The sequence below is a fragment of the Lissotriton helveticus genome, chromosome 3_1 (assembly GCF_964261635.1).
Source record: "Lissotriton helveticus chromosome 3_1, aLisHel1.1, whole genome shotgun sequence".
Taxonomy (NCBI): Eukaryota; Metazoa; Chordata; class Amphibia; order Caudata; family Salamandridae; genus Lissotriton; species Lissotriton helveticus.
In genome coordinates, this window is record NC_136061.1 from 1,918,778,688 (window position 1) to 1,918,796,024 (window position 17,337).

The window sequence follows — 17,337 nt, forward strand, 5'->3', positions numbered from 1 at the left end:
CGCTTTGTCCCCCACCTCGTAAATTCTATTTTGAGTATCGGCTATGTATCCCTTTGTTAGCTGGCGCAAGTGGTCATTATATAGCTGCTGTTGGAGGGAGACTGCGTGAAGGGAGGAGGAAGAGGGGTGTTGCACATGAGCCACGGTTCGTTCCTGTAGTGCCACCTCCAGATTGGCCAGCTCCTGGGATTGTTGCCTCTTGTGCCCCGTTATGGTGTTGATGGCCTGCCCCCGCAGGACTGTTTTATAGGCCTCCCAAAGTGTTTCAGGGGAACGCACTGAGTGTACGTTTTCATGAAAGTAGTGTGTCGTTGTGCGTTTGAGAGCTTTACGAACTTGTGGAACTTTAAAGTAGGTTGCATGTATGGGGTAAACGCGTTTGCGCACACTAGTCTGTATGGAAAGTGTCAGTGTGAGCGGTGAGTGGTCCGAAATCCCCCGAGGGTGAATTCCCATTGCATCTATATACCGGAGGCCCTCTCCCAATGATAGGAAGTAGTCAATACGGGAGAGGCTGCCATGCACCGCAGAGTGAAAAGTGTATTGTTTCAAGCCGGGGTGTAAGTGCCTCCAGACGTCTGTCAGTCCCATGGCCGCTGTGAAACGCTGGAAGTAAGTGCTTCCCCCCGTCGGGGCCGGTGTGGGGTGTTTATCTAATTGCGTGTCCATTACCGCGTTGAAGTCCCCCCCCAGAATGATCTCACCCTCGGGAAGAGTCAGAAGGAATTCCCCTAGTTTTGGGAGGTGGACCGAATGTAGTGCTGGTGGAATATAGACTGACACTAAGTTAAAGAGTGTCCCTTCCCACTGTCCTTGCACGGCCGCGAAGCAGCCTTGATCGTCAGTCTTAAAGGATAGGGGCATGAATCGCGAGTTTTTCTGTATTAGAATGCCGGACCCCCTGGAGCCGGACGTGAACTCAGAATGGACCCACATTTTGTAACCTCGTCTATCCAAGGCCTTTGCAGCCCCCCCCTACCAGGTGCGTCTCCTGCAGCAGGACTACGGTAGGACGTTGTCGCTTGATGGCAGTTAGTACCAACCCCCGCTTAATTTTGTCCCCTAAACCTCTCACATTCCAGGACATCAAACTCAGGGGCGGGCAGCGTGAGTCAGGTGGCGCTACCCCTCCTGTCGGTACCGAACTATTAGCCATTGGGGATTATGGGGTGTGTGATGCAGCGACCAGGCAATGCAACTGGACCAGCAGCTATGCCGTCGCACAGCAAGGAACCCCGAGACATCACGGGGGCATACCATCGCTGTCCTTCCCCACTAGCGTGCATTGACCCCCACATAACTGGAGACATCGACTTCGACCGTTTGCGTACATTCCCAACATGAACATTTCAAAACAAACCCCCCTCCCTGCCCCCCTGCTCAACGGACTTATAACTGCCCGCCACCCCAACTGTGCAGAGTGCTTTTCCCATCCCACAACCAGAGTACTTGCGTGTAGGGGGGAGAGCGTCTCCCCGGGCAGGCGGCCTCCCTGTAGGCTTTCGGGGCAGCCATGCCAGCGTCTACGTGCAGCAGTTAAAACAACAAGTCAGTTCGGCGATCGGCGACTGCATAATATGCAGAGTCCAGGGCCGGGATTAGTCTTCCTCGCCTCCCCCTTCAAATCCATGGGAGGGCGAGTGTTCCGCTCCCTCCACTCGACCAGACGTTTGTGAGCCAGTTCTGCTACCTCCTCTACGGGCTTGTTCCGGTCTGTGCGTTCTGCGCTGTCGTCCAACGGTGCTCCAACCCTCAAGCCAGTCCCGGGCAGCACCAGGGGAATCGAAAATCCACACTTTCTTGTCCGCCACCACCCGCAGCTTAGCCGGGAATAGCATAGAGTACGGCAGTTCTTTCTCCCTCAAGGTCTTTTTCACTTCCAGGAACGTTCTCCGTCTCCTAGATACCTCTGCCGTATAGTCCGGAAAGAAAGCAATCTTCGAGTTCTGGATTTGAATGGCCGGCGCTACTCTTGCGGCCTGCAAAATGGCGTCCCGATCTCGGAAATTGAACAATCTGGCCAAAATCGGTCGCGGTGTGGCTCCTGATTTGGGTTTACCCCCTGGAACGCGGTGGGCCCTTTCGATGGAGAAGAAGTTTGAGAGTCCCTTGGGCTGGAGCCGATTTTTGACCAAGTCCTCCACGTAGAGATCCAATGTCCCAGTGTCCTCTGATTCCGGCACACCTATAATTCGGACATTATTGCGCCGGGAGCGACCTTCCTGGTCATCCAGTTTGTCCCTGAGCATTTTGTTATCGGTTTGCAGACGTTCCACTGCCGTTTGTAATTCGGACACATCCTCAACCAGCGATTTAGTGACCACTTCGACCTGCTTGACCCTCTCATTCATTTTTTGGAGATCCGCCCTTATCAAGGTGACTTCAGTTGCCGTGGCACCCACCGTTGTTTGCACCTGAGCCAACGCCGCCAGGACATCATCCAGCGTAGCCTTTCTTACCCCCTCGGTGTCAGTCACTTTTCCGGCGGTCTTGCGCTGTTCCTGGGGCGGTGAATGCCTCTCATACGCAAATTTGTCCAACTTGGCCTGGGTTGAGGTGTTTCTGGGGCCCCTTTGGGACATGGTGTTGCCAATATTAAAGCAGCCAAATGGCACAATTGGTCGTGTCCGGGTTGAGCAGGGCCGACCCTTTGTGCGTCGGCGGTTGGCCGCGTCGAGGTACGTGGGCACAGCAAGGGGGGGGTGGTATCTCCCCGCAGGTATGCAGTGGTGTAGTGCACACGTAAAGTTTATGCACAGGCTAGTTACTGAGTGCGCCCCCTTGCAATGGGGCCGATGGGAAATCTGGTGGTGTGCTGCAAGCTGCGACCAACACCGGGCGGTGCTGCCGTGGTATGCCTCTCTCCAGTGCCCCCTTGATGTAGATGCCGCCCAGGTTCTCGCCCCTCTGGTGGTGCAGCCTGCGTATGTGTCCCTGTGTCCCTGCTGGGAAGTCCGCAATTACCACTGTCCGTTGACCGCAGTGGTCGCCGTGGGGTTCGGACGGCTGCCGCCGGGGCCTGGTGCACTCCGCGGGTGTGGCCGGACAATGGCGGCACCGGGTCCGACGTGCGCAGCGCCTGTCGCGCTTCCGGTAGAGTCTTGCGTGACCGGGAAGCGCTGACGGGCGGTGATGTAGCGCGCCCGTATGCCTGGGTTGCCGGAGGGAGCACTGCGGTGTAGTCGGGGTGACGCGCTCGGTAAGCCGGCGCTTCCTGTCACTCACCCCCGCCGTCAGGACACTTCCGGCCGGATCTGAATGCACTGTGGCTCCGCGGCTTCACGGCTGAAGTCAGGCCCGGCTCCTCCTCCGTCTCCGGCCAGTGATAGTATGCCCGTTCGGGCCGCCGCCGCGCCCAGAATTTCAGTACTGCTCGCCGCACGGACTCTGGGTCCGGTCCGCCCTTTTCCGCCAGCGATGATCAGGATATTTGTCACGGATTGTTGCGGAAAGCCGCCTCTTCCCGGGAGCCTCCCTAAGCTGCGGCCGCCATCGTTGGCTGCTAGCCACGCCCCCCATATTTTAGCATTTTATTGCTATTTTATGTACCGTGGGACTCCCACTTCGACGACGGAGAATATTCAAGCATGTGAATCTATGAAAGACACCCCTAATACTCGAGAATGTGATGAGAGCCCCCAAGTCTCTCATATCTCACAGATATTCATTGGTCTTGGGCTGAAAGGGGCCTCTTTGAATGGTTAGGGTCACCCCCCACCCTTCTAGTGTCTGATCTGATGCAGGGGCCTCCGTTATTCCCCAGTTATTAAAGTTGTACCTGGTTCTTTGAGATTTGTACAAATAGTTACTGACAAAGCATGCCTGTGGGACCATTACTCTGCTCTATTCCTCCTGCTCTTAACACGCGTGCAACCAACAATATAGTCCCCACCGCATCAACAGACTGGACAGATTTAACATACTGTGGATATTTACCTTGCGCAACATTAACCATAAGTGCATAAAAGGCTTAAACAGCACTTGGGTTACAAAGCACGAGGGTAACGTGTCGGTTACAAAACTAAAGAATGCAGTTCACAGATGGTGTGAAGTGAAGACAAGAGTGAAGGTGGAAGATCCAAACTATTTACACAGAGCATGTGGTGGGAGGAGGAAGAGAAAGGACATCTGAGCATGGGGTGGGAGGTGTGCAGGGAGTTGTGGAAGTATTTGTAGAAGACGAAGGTTTAAGTGTGGGGGTCAGCCTCAGATTGACTGGCAGTCCATTGCTGAAGATGGTGGCAAAGCACTAGAAGCTTTATTTTCCTGGTGTTCTTTCCTTGTCTTGTGATCCATTGTCTGTACTTCATGTTGTGCAATTGTGGATAGAGGGACAGAGAGAGGAAGAGTTTGGGATGTATTTATTGTGTGTCGACAAAAAGGGAGGTAAATAGTTTATTAGTTTTTGAGGGATACTCATCCAAATGGAAAGGGGGTTTGTTAATGCTCATACTCTTCTAGTCTGGAATAGATAGCCTTGTATCCTTTGATGATCTACAAAAACCGAAAGAGTTTCATGTTGCTTTTATTTAACATCATTTTTTTTATTTTTTTTTATTGTCTCCACGTAGCTCCAAAACATACAAGGAGCCATGGCAAGTAGTGGTGGAAGTTTTCTCCAGACTCTAACTAAACTTCATTTTTCCTAGTTGAGTATACCCATGCCATTTCGTTCATCACTGCAAACCGTGGTGAGCACCAAGCCTCTACTGAATATCTATATAACTGGGGTTCCTAAAGAGATAGTGATTGAGGAAAACCTATGTAAAGACGCAAACTTGTAATCATATCACTGTGGTTTGTACTTATGTACAAAGTCTCATTCCAGTGTGGTCCCTTATCAGTCCTCCACCATGTGAGGTGGATACGTTTAGCTTCTACCTATATGGTTGTCAGGTTATGTATTGTTACAGCGCATCAGCATCTTGCAGTAGTAAACACTGAAAAGAGACTGTAGAGGTCACTTAGTGTTGAGTGGCTACTAGGACAGAATTGTTTTGTGTATTGGAGCATTAAGGAATGCAATTCTTCATGATTTCTGGATCTGGCTCTGATGGGCAAAAATACCCTTTAGCCTGATCGCTCAGAGTCAAATGCGTCCACATGAAGAAGGAATGATAAACACGGTTACCATTTTGTTGTTATTTTGAGTGTGTTCTTGAGTAAGAACTTAATGTACTCTCTAAATTGTTTATCTCATGTAGTCGAGAGTGGGGAACATATCACTCGGGTCCCAACTGATTTGATCTCCACTAATCCATGTAAATGTGTGTATGTATTTGAATGTTTGATGTGTGATATTTGTATAGTGCAGCGGTCTCCAACCTTTTCTGTAAGGAGAGCAACTTCTGATCAGTGTAAATCGTTGTGAGCTACTGAAGACCAAGTAACTCGAGCATTGTTAGCAGACACTCCTTCGCCCAGCTTGATTGACTTTAAAACCTATTGTCCATGGAGCCCGATACCATGGTTTGAAAACAGGACTGTGACTAGGGGTACTATGATAGGACTACCATGTGTATCAATGAATGCATGGTATGTGGGGAAGCATGAATATGTGTGTGAATGAATGGGATATATGTGTATGCGTGACTGAGAGCCTGTGTTGTATGTGCTTGGGCACAGGACATACTTTTCACCATAAGTGGCACTGTTACATGTACAACACAGACATACAACCATACAACCAAGTGCAGAAACATATTTTGCAAAAATGTTCATAATAAGCAATATTGTTCTGCACTTGATGGAACATTTGTCTGCACTTTAAATGTCTCCCCTTTATAATTTATTTTGTATTTTTCAGTTATAAATAGGGCAGCCTGTCTACCAGCCCCTGGGAGCCAGATGCCTGCTGCATGTAGATGTGATACTTTGAAATGAAAGAAAGTTCAAGATGAAGAGTTAACTTTCTATTCATATGCATTACATAAAACTGATAATTTTAATTTTCTCTCATATTAAAGTGTCTTCTCAAAAAGCAGGCCTTTTACTACCAGTGGCCTGTAGACATGGTGCTATAGTTATAACAGGAAAATGCAGTCATTTGTTTAAGTGTGAGGTATTTAAAGTGAAGAAACAAGCTTCATAAAACAATAGGACTTAATTGGCCTAATTTAAAGTAGAGAAAAACATTTTTGACAATGTTTAATACAGAGTTTTCTTCATGTTAAATTTCTCCCATTTAAAATATAATTATTGCATTTTTCATTTATAAATATGGCAGTGTATCTACCAGCCACTGTGAGCAAGATGCCTGCTATTTGTAAATGTGACACTTTGAAAAGAGAGAAAATTAAATTGAAGAGTAAATTTGAACATAGAGTTAACATTTCAGTTCATTTTTCTCCCATTTAAAAGCATTCAGAAATATAATTTTGTTCTCATGCTCCAATATTGAGTTGAGAAAGATTGTTTTTTAAGAGTTAAATACCTCAGTGCTTCTGTTCTGAACCTCTGTGACTCACATGGGTCATGAATCTTAGTGGAGTACTGCTCATTATGGGGCTCTGCTATCTGCAGCCTGATAATAATGTAAAATAAACATAGCCCTTCCTTAACTTAAAAAGGAAAAAGCAACACAGTGAGTGATTGAAATGGAACCTGGATTCTGGAGTAGAGGTAAACTATGTACCTATTATAATTTTATCATCAAAAGCTCAAAGGTCTAAATGTAATTTCTAGTCATTGTTTAATTTGTCTATTCACCAGAGAGTTGTGAATTCTCTAGAGTTTTATTTTATACATTTCTGAAAGCTAACCGAATGATATTGAGTCACATATATTGACAAGGAATTATACATTTTCAATGAGTTCTTGACAATACTAGTGCTCAATATGATTGCCATTTTTGCCATCATTATTCGTGGACTTTAAAAAAAAAATCTGCTGTACTTGTTGAGTAGGATTTGATAATCAACTGTGTCATTGGCACCCGAGAATTCAAGAGGGCTAGGAGCCTGGAGTCCCCTTCACCAGCAATCTTCATAGGGTCTTAGGCAATCCAAACTGCAGTGAGGCAGCATACTGATTGCTATGCGTGAAGGGGACTATGGCAGTCAATGCCATATAGAAGAGGAAGGTCCTTTGTGTCTTTTAGATCAGCAGGAGCCATTCTCAAAATTATTTTCTTCTCCAGAGTACTATAGGTTGGGGAACAGGAACTGCATTATGAGAGTGGTTTTTTCTGTACAAGCAGTGGGCACAGAAGGGTGTAGGTTAGCCAATAGGGATCCTCTGGATGATTTATGCCTTGGAACAGCCTACGGTGCCATCAGCATTGGGTGCCAGATGACCGAAAGAAGCAGTAAACACTGGCCCTCTGGCAGTAAGGTGGAAACATGCCTCTTTGTTTAGTTTGGAAGAATACTTGTATCACCATGGCTGTGTTCCTTTGTTGATCTCAATATTCCTGTTCGCTGCTATAGTCCTCTACAACCATTGGTGCTAAGAACTTTGCTTGAGTGTGTGAGTTTGATAACCTTGCACATGTCAGTACTTGCAGACACAGTTCTCTCACCCCAGCACAGGCTTCTCCAATGAGTGGCTTGTGGGCTGCTAGTAGCACTCCAGCTTTCTGACAGTAGCTCTCCTGTGAACATTCCAGCCTTCTAAATTTGAACTTTTTGCTTGGTTAAATTAACTTATGTATGTCAAAAATGTGTATTCCAAGATGAAAATGGGTATATTATCAGAACTCATGAGCTGATGCTTGGAGAAAAATGGTTGAATTTCCAAAATATATTTAAGGGTGATTTTTGAGAGATACATCATGTGCAGAGATTGATTTCTTTCGTGCTGGGGCACTGGAGCTTATTACCTATCTAGAAGGCATTCCTAATTGACAAATCACTGAGGTGATCACTGCTGGCAACCTTGGACATGATAGTTAGTAATGTGATTTAGTCTGATGTGGTCACAATTACAACACTATTAATTATTAGTAGGTCACAATAATTTTCGTATAACAGAAGTAGCTGTTATTACACAAAAGGCTGGAGACCCCTGCTGTAGCTACTTTCTTAATCAACATATATTGTGAATACTTGCTTATGCATGTCATTGTTATATTTCATTTACGATAAACAGTGATCTTAATTCTAAATATTATAAAATTATGTATATTTGAGAGTGTGAATATTCGAATATTTTTTTTTAATTCAGAAATAAGAGTGGATTTATTCACATTGTTCTTCTGATTTCGGGATTCATACTAAATAAATACTGGTTTAGGTAAAGAGGTCCCTCACTGAGGGCCTGATTCACGAAGGGGATTTGTACTCGTGGCGGAGGCCCCGCAGTCGTGGGGAGTCTCCGCACTCGTGGTGGAATCTCCGCAATGAGAATTCTCATTGCGGAGATTCGGCCACAAGTTTGGAGACTTCCCCACGACTGTGGGGTCTCTGCCACCAGTGCAAAGGCCCTTTGTGAATCAAGTCCTGAGTATCTGTGTCTAATTCTGGAACTGTGGGCATCACAGATGGATTGTTGGGGCTACCACAAGTCTTTCTTACCATGCTTCTTGAGATAGGTTTTCTCATGTTTTTAGAGATTATATTTGCGTCTGTCTTTTCTATGGAGTGTAGTGTCTTTGTGTCTTACTTGATGTCATCTAGTCTGCTTGTTTGTTGCAACCATGTCTTCGTTTTCCATTATGCACAGATTTCTCACCCTGTTGTTGGAATGGGCTCTATTGTTCTGGAATCTCCCCAGTGGAATGTGCTCAGAGTGACCCGGAGAATACATTCCTTCAGATGGTCCTGTAGGTACATGGTGAAAAATGAACCAAAACCCTGTTTCCTGTAAAAGAAAATCACAAAATACAAGTAAGGTTAAGCACTCTAAAAGGACAAGTTGGAAAATTAATATTTTTCTAGTATCATTGAGTGGTTTCTGGAAAAGGCAATTCAACCAAAATACTTATGTTGCTAGTTGGTGCATGAAACACTGCATATTATGTGTTGTCTACGGGTGATTTGTGAGGTTATCTTCAGTCTGTGGAGGGTGGTTTACTTCACACAGAAGGCTTCGATGTTAGGTCTTTGTTACATGTATCTGTTGCAGAAGGCCTGCCTCATGAAAAACAAAGGGCCCGATTTATATGTTAACTGTAAGCATACTCCATCACAACGGCGACAGACTATGCTTATTACTAACATATCGGTAAGCCCACCTTAAACATTTGATTTAATCACAGCGAAGACTACTCAGTCTCCGCCGTGATTAAGTCCCTCTGACTGCCAAGTGTAGTAAGGGCCGTCGTGAGGCAGACCTTGAATTCCACCCATCTAGGTTAGATGTGCAGAATAATGGGTCCATTTTCTCTGCCCATCGTTGCCAGGAAAACCCTGGCAGTAAGGGGCAGTGAAAACTGCTAAATGCTACCCTCGCCATAGAAGAGGATTCTCATGGTGAGAGGAGCATATTAGTTTTCATTTTCAAAAAGACAATTCTGCCACAGAAGTTTCTTTTTGAAAATAAAAAAGAAAACAGTTTGGTGCAGGGCTCCGTCATGTTGACGAAGCCCTGCACCTAACAGCAAAAAGCACTGACAGGAACTGCCATGATGGTGGTTCCCGGCAATGCTTTAGGAAATGACTGCCTGCTTGACAGTTGTATCTAAATCTGTTGGATGATATCTCTGTCAGTGCAACAAAGTAATTTATTCCATCACCCTGACGGAGAAACGGGCTATCCGTCAGATTATAGATCTGGCCAAAAGTATGGAAGTAGAGCATTTGTTAGAGAAATGTTAGACTCTTGACTTTGGGATATGCGTTGAAAACAATAGCGTCCTGTTCATAAGAAGACACAACCTGTACTAGATGTATGTTGGGTGCTTAAGTCAGAAGTAAGTTAGTGAAGTGTTCTCTGATGCAATTTGCACATGTTGCATATGTTACGCTGCTGTGTGCAGGCAGTCTACTGGGAATTGACCTGCCTTAGAAATGTATGCTGTGCTCAAATTTACCTGGTGTGCTCCAGTTTTGTGTGTTCTAGCGAGATGTGAAGTACTCTGACGGGGGCTGAGTCAATGTGCTTAGAGAGAGTCTGTAATAGTGATTTGCTCTATGGCCAAATGGTGTCCGTGCTTTTGATATGCACTATGATCAGATGGTGTCTGTGCTTTTGATATGCACTATGATCAGATGGTGTCTGTGCTTTTGATATGCACTATGATCAGATGGTGTCTGTGCTTTTGATATGCACTATGATCAGATGGTGTCTGTGCTTTTGATATGCACTATGATCAGATGGTGTCTGTGCTTTTGATATGCACTATGATCAGATGGTGTCTGTGCTAGTGATATGCTCTGTGATTAGATGGTGTCTGTGCTAGTGATATGCTCTGTGATTAGATGGTGTCTGTGCTAGTGATATGCTCTATGATCAGATTGTGTCTGTGCTATTGATATGCTCTGTGCTTCAGTGAAACATTTACTATTGATATAGGGTGTTTTCCAGTGTGTCTGTACTAGTTTATGCAGTGCCCTTAGCTGGAGTCTGTACATGGAGAAGTGCTGTGCTCCAACGGGAACTATCCTTGTGATAAGTGTTGGGCTGATATAGACTGTGTAGTAGTGATATGTAGTGTTCTCAGATCAAGTTTGTTCTTGTGATATGCAGTGTATTTAGATGGAGCCATTGCTAGTGGTGTGTAGAGTGCTTGGACAGAGTCTGTACTAGTAGTTTATGTTGTGTCTAAATGTATTAAATACTCATGGTAAGTTGAGTGCTCATCGAGTCTGTACTAATGTTAGGATTTATAGGGAGTCAATCCTAGTGTTCTCTAGAGAGCTCAGATAGAGCCTGAAGTGGCGATATGCAGAGTATCTTGACAGAGTCTATGCTAGTAGTATGTAGGGCACTCGCTTAGAATCTGTACTAGTGATGTATGTAGTCTTTTTTGATAGAGTGTATACTAGTGGTATTTAGATTGCTCAGACAGAAAGTATGTTAGTGATATGTAGTGTGTTTGTGTCTAGATAAAGTGTCTACCAGTGGTGTGTGGAGTGCTTAGATACAATTTGTAATAATGATATAAGTCGTGTGTCTCACTAGTCACACTGGTGGTTTGTAGAACACTTACATAAGTCCGACTAATAATGGCAGTGCCTGGATAGCGTCTATGCTAGTGGTACGTAGAATGCTCACACAGAGTGTGTCCGGGTGATATTTGTAGTGTGCCTCAGTAGAGTCAATACTACTGGTATGTAGAGTGCTGACACTGAGTGTGTTCTAGTGAAAAATGCAGTATGCCCAGACAGTTTACACCAGTGCTACATAGCACATTCACATAGAGTGTGTCCTAGTGATATATCCTAGTGATATATTCAGTGTGTCTCAATTGAGTCTTTACTACTGGTATGTAAAGTGCTCACCCAGATTGTGCCCCAGTGATATATTCAGTGTGTGTAGACATAAGGCATACTAGTGGTATGTAGAATATGCAAATAGAGTGTGTACTAGAGATATATGCACTGTATCTAGATAGAGTCTATACTAGTAGTATGTAGAGCATTCAAATAGAGTGTGTATTAGTGATATATGGAGTGCGTCTCAATAGAGTCTTTACTACTGATATGTAAAGTGCTCACCTAGATTGTGTCCTAGTGATATGTGCAGTGTGTCTAGATAGAGTCTATACTAGTAGTATGTAGAGCGCTCAAATAGAGTGTGTACTAGTGATATATGCAGTTTGTCTCCATGGAGTTTTCAACAGCGATACTCCCTGTGCTCAGCTGTCACCTGCACTAGCCATACTGTGAGTGCTTAGCTGGGCTCTACACTAGTCATACAGTGTGTGCCCAGCTGGGTTCCACATTAGCCATATAGCGAGTGCTCAACAGGAGGCTACACAAGTCATACACTGAGTGATCTGCTGGAGTTTTCACTAGTCATGCAGTGTAAACTCGGCTGGAGTCAATACAAGTCATTCAGTGAGTGCTCACTTTGAGTCTGACTAGTCATACAGTGAATGCCCAGCACTAGGTATACAGTGAGTGCTCAGTGGTTGTCTGCAAAAGGCATACAGTGAGTGCACAGATGGAGCCACTCCACTGGTGTCTGCGCTAGTCATGCAGTGAGTGTTCAGATGGAGTCTGCACTAGTGATAGAGTGTGTGCTAAGATTGAGTCCGCACTATTTATATGGTGTGTGCAAAGATGTAGTCTGCACTAGTGCTACAGTGAGTCCTTCGATGCAGTCAACACTAGTCATATAGTCATGCTCACTGGAGTCTGCACTAGTCATACAGTGAGTGAGTGCTCAGAAAGGGTCAGCACTTGTCATACAGTGTGTTCTCAGCTATATTCTCCACTAGTCATACAAAATACAATAGTACTCAGCTGAAGTCTGCACTAGTCATATAGTTATACAGTGAGTGCTCTGAAAGGGTCTGCACAGTCATAGAGTGTGTGTTCGGATAGCGTCTATACTAGTCATACAGTTAGGCTCAGCTGGAGTCCGCAGTAGCCATACTGTGAGGCTCAGCTGAAGTCTACACTAGTTGTACAGTCCTACAGTGAGTGCTCAGATGGAGTCTGCACTTGCCATCCAGGTAATGCTCAGATGAAGTTGCATTTGTCATGCATTTAGTGCTTAGATGGAGTTTGCACTAGGCCTACAGTGAGTGCTCAGATGGAGTCTGCACGTTCCATGCAGTTAGTGCTCAGATGCAGTCTACATTTGTCATGCAGTTAGTGCTCAGATGGAGTCTGCACTAGTCCTACAGTGAGTGCTCTGCTGGAGTCTGCTCGTTCCATGCAGTTAGTGCTCAGATGTAGTCTACATTTGTCATGCAGTTAGTGCTCAGATGGAGTCTGCACTAGTCCTACAGTGAGTGCTCTGCTGGAGTCTGCTCGTTCCATGCAGTTAGTGCTCAGATGTAGTCTACATTTGTCATGCAGTTAGTGCTCAGATGTAGTCTACATTTGTCATGCAGTTAGTGCTCAGATGGAGTCTGCACTAGTCCTACAGTGAGTCCTCAGCTAGGGTATGCAATAGTCCTACAGTGTCTGCTCAGATGCAGTCTACATTTGTCATGCAGTTAGTGCTCAGATGGAGATTGCACTAGTCCTACAGTGAGTGCTCAGCTGGAGTCTGCATGTTCCATGCAGTTAGTGCTCAGATGTAGTTTACATTTGTCATGCAGTTAGTGCTCAGATGGAGATTGCACTAGTCCTACAGTGAGTGCTCAGCTGGAGTCTGCATGTTCCATGCAGTTAGTGCTCAGATGCAGTCTACATTTGTCATGCAGTTAGTGCTCAGATGGAGTCTGCACTAGTCCTACAGTGAGTGCTCAGCTGGAGTCTGCATGTTCCATGCAGTTAGGGCTCAGATGCAGTCTACATTTGTCATGCAGTTAGTGCTCAGGTGGAGTCTGCCCTAGTCCTACAGTGAGTGCTCAGCTGGAGTCTGCTCGTTCCATGCAGTTAGTGCTCAGATGTAGTCTACATTTGTCATGCAGTTAGTGCTCAGGTGGAGTCTGCACTAGTCCTACAGTGAGTGCTCAGCTGGAGTCTGCTCGTTCCATGCAGTTAGTACTCAGATGCAGTCTACATTTGTCATGCAGTTAGTGCTCATATGGAGTCTGCACTAGTCCTACAGTCAGTGCTCAGCTGGAGTCTGCATGTTCCATGCAGTTAGTGCTCAGATGTAGTCTACATTTGTCATGCAGTTAGTGCTCAGATGGAGTCTGCACTAGTCCTACAGTGAGTGCTCTGCTGGAGTCTGCTCGTTCCATGCAGTTAGTGCTCAGATGTAGTCTACATTTGTCATGCAGTTAGTGCTCAGATGTAGTCTACATTTGTCATGCAGTTAGGGCTCAGATGGAGTCTGCACTAGTCCTACAGTGAGTGCTCAGCTAGGGTATGCAATAGTCCTACAGTGTCTGCTCAGATGCAGTCTACATTTGTCATGCAGTTAGTGCTCAGATGGAGATTGCACTAGTCCTACAGTGAGTGCTCAGCCGGAGTCTGCATGTTCCATGCAGTTAGTGCTCAGATGTAGGTTACATTTGTCATGCAGTTAGTGCTCAGATGGAGATTGCACTAGTCCTACAGTGAGTGCTCAGCTGGAGTCTGCATGTTCCATGCAGTTAGTGCTCAGATGCAGTCTACATTTGTCATGCAGTTAGTGCTCAGATGGAGTCTGCACTAGTCCTACAGTGAGTGCTCAGCTGGAGTCTGCATGTTCCATGCAGTTAGTGCTCAGATGCAGTCTACATTTGTCATGCAGTTAGTGCTCAGGTGGAGTCTGCACTAGTCCTACAGTGAGTGCTCAGCTGGAGTCTGCTCGTTCCATGCAGTTAGTACTCAGATGCAGTCTACATTTGTCATGCAGTTAGTGCTCAGATGGAGTCTGCACTAGTCCTACAGTGAGTGCTCAGCTGGAGTCTGCTCGTTCCATGCAGTTAGTACTCAGATGCAGTCTACATTTGTCATGCAGTTAGTGCTCATATGGAGTCTGCCCTAGTCCTACAGTGAGTGCTCAGCTGGAGTCTGCTCGTTCCATGCAGTTAGTGCTCAGATGTAGTCAACATTTGTCATGCAGTTAGTGCTCAGGTGGAGTCTGCACTAGTCCTACAGTGAGTGCTCAGCTGGAGTCTGCTCGTTCCATGCAGTTAGTACTCAGATGCAGTCTACATTTGTCATGCAGTTAGTGCTCATATGGAGTCTGCACTAGTCCTACAGTCAGTGCTCAGCTGGAGTCTGCATGTTCCATGCAGTTAGTGCTCAGATGTAGTCTACATTTGTCATGCAGTTAGTGCTCAGGTGGAGTCTGCACTAGTCCTACAGTAAGTGCTCAGCTAGGGTCTGCAATAGTCCTACAGTGTCTTCTCAGATGGAGTCTGCTCTTAACATGCAGTTAGTGCTCAGATGGTGTCAGCACTTGAAGTGCGGTTAGTGCTTAGCTGGAGTCTGCACTAGTCCTACAGTTAGTGCTCAGATGTAGTCTACATTTGTCATGCAGTTAGTGCTCAGGTGGAGTCTGCACTAGTCCTACAGTGAGTGCTCAGCTGGAGTCTGCTCGTTCCATGCAGTTAGTACTCAGATGCAGTCTACATTTGTCATGCAGTTAGTGCTCATATGGAGTCTGCACTAGTCCTACAGTCAGTGCTCAGCTGGAGTCTGCATGTTCCATGCAGTTAGTGCTCAGATGTAGTCTACATTTGTCATGCAGTTAGTGCTCAGGTGGAGTCTGCACTAGTCCTACAGTGAGTGCTCAGCTAGGGTCTGCAATAGTCCTACAGTGTCTTCTCAGATGGAGTCTGCTCTTAACATGCAGTTAGTGCTCAGATGGTGTCAGCACTTGAAGTGCGGTTAGTGCTTAGCTGGAGTCTGCACTAGTCCTACAGTTAGTGCTCAGCTAGTTTCTGCACTTGCCATAGGGTTAGTGCCCAGATGGAGTCTGCACTAGTCCTACAGTGACTGCTCAGGTAGAGTATGCATTGGTGCTATGATGAGTGCTCAGATGGAGTCTGCACTAGTCCTACAATTAATGCTCAACTGGTTTCTGCACTTGCCATGCGGTTAGTGCCCAGATGGAGTTTGCACTAGTCACACAGTGTGTGCTCAGACGTAGCCTGCACTGGTGACACATGGTAGCTTATGTACAATGAACTGGCGGAGCGCGGGTTAACTGAAAAACTGCTAACACCGTGCTCCATCAGTTCAAAAACACAGGGATGCGCTGTATTTACAATGATACGGCGCACTCCTACAGTTTCCCTAGCGCTGGAACTAAATTAAGCTTCCTAGAACCAACGCAGGCACCCTTGCACCAGAGTACAAGAGTGCCTGCGTTTGGGGAATGATTGTTTATGTGCAGGAATGGAGACCTTCCTGCACATAAACAATCCAGAATGGCGATTTGTAACTCCTAGTGGTGCTGCATTTTGCAACACACATAGAAGTTGCAAATCTAACTTTTTTATTTATTGTTTATGTGCAGTAAGGGACACCTCCCTGCCCATAAACAATCATTCATGGCGATTTGTTGTTTCTATGTGTGCTGCACTGTGCAGCACACATAGAAACAGCAAAAACGAGGAGAAATTAATAATTTCTCCTGTTTTCACCATGTTAAGACCAGGTGTTCTTCAGGTCTTAATTTTGGCACTGCCACATATTTACCCCACCTTTGTAAATAAGGGGCAGCATCAAAATCAATGTGTTGATTCGGAATGCCCACTTCAACACCCATTGCACGCCCCTTTCACTCTAAGTGTGGTGTGGAATGGAGCCTTATTTAACAGGTGGGTTAACACCACCTTGTAAATAAGATGATGGACTTCACGCCACCAGAACGTCTTACAAAGTGACGTTCTGGTGGCATTAAGTCTTTATACATATGCTCCATGATGTGATGATATGGAGTCTGGAGAAGTGATATTTTCTGTAAGAGTGGAAGTTCTGGTCTGCGCCCTGGCTACTTTCCAATAAGCAGAAAGGGGTAAGTGACCAGGTTAACGCGCGGTCCTAGGACTAGTTAGCAGCGTCTTCCGTGCCACGCGCGTGGTCACTAGCGGATCTGGTTTCTCTTACCTCTGATCCTGCTGCGGCACAGTTCACCAGGCTGTTATTAGGATTCGCCATCCAGAAGGTGGAGACAGCACTGCAAAGATCCAGCAGAAGAGGGGGTGAAATGATGCCAGGGATGAGAACAGAGCGCTAAAGCTGGCACATCTGCAACTGAGAACAAGTGCCAGGCACACCGAGATCCAACGTTCATACTTCCAGAGACTCTACAGATGACAACATGTTCTTTCATACAAAGCACATCATAACTTCTTTGCCAGGACACGGGCAGCTGCAGCTTGTTTTTACACACATTCGGTAATTGAAAAAGCTAGAAGCAGAAAGCAAGCAGTGAAAAATATCCTGCCAACCATGCCACGTTTTCTACAATCCAGGAGGGAATTCTGCTGCGGTTAAAGCAGCCCGCTGTGCTCTTTGGAAGAGGTTGGCTCCAGTGCTTCGCGCCTGATTTACAGTCATTTTTTTCTTCTTTGTTTTGGCATTCATGAACGCACGATCACCTAAGTTTCTTGGTGCTGAATATTGTTAAAGTTAATGTTTTAGGAAAGGCTCCAAACAATAATGGAATATAACCAGGGATTAAAGATTAGAAAGATATGTTTTCAGCGACTTTCTGAATTGAAATAAAGATGATTGACTGCAAATAAGAAGGAGAGAGTTCGAAAGTTTTGCTGCTATAATCGAGAAAAGTTTGCCACTGAAGCTGCGATCCTTTCCCTAGGTGTTTGAAGTAAAAACTTATTCTGCGATTATAAAGGTCTGGCGAGTTTATAACAAGTGCATTTTTAGCAAGACA

The 17,337-nt window shown here is 45.7% G+C and overlaps 1 protein-coding gene across 1 annotated transcript in view; it reads right to left on the bottom strand.

Annotated features, from left to right (window-relative positions):
* CEMIP (cell migration inducing hyaluronidase 1) overlaps positions 1–17,337 on the bottom strand; it is a 551,721-nt gene that overhangs the window by 166,793 nt on the left and 367,591 nt on the right. The window contains exons 14-15 of the mRNA XM_078682930.1: positions 16,548–16,617; positions 8,671–8,799 (exon numbers count right to left, since the gene is read on the bottom strand). Coding sequence (XP_078539056.1) covers positions 8,671–8,799; positions 16,548–16,617 — 199 coding nt within the window. The remainder of the gene's footprint in view (positions 1–8,670; positions 8,800–16,547; positions 16,618–17,337) is intronic.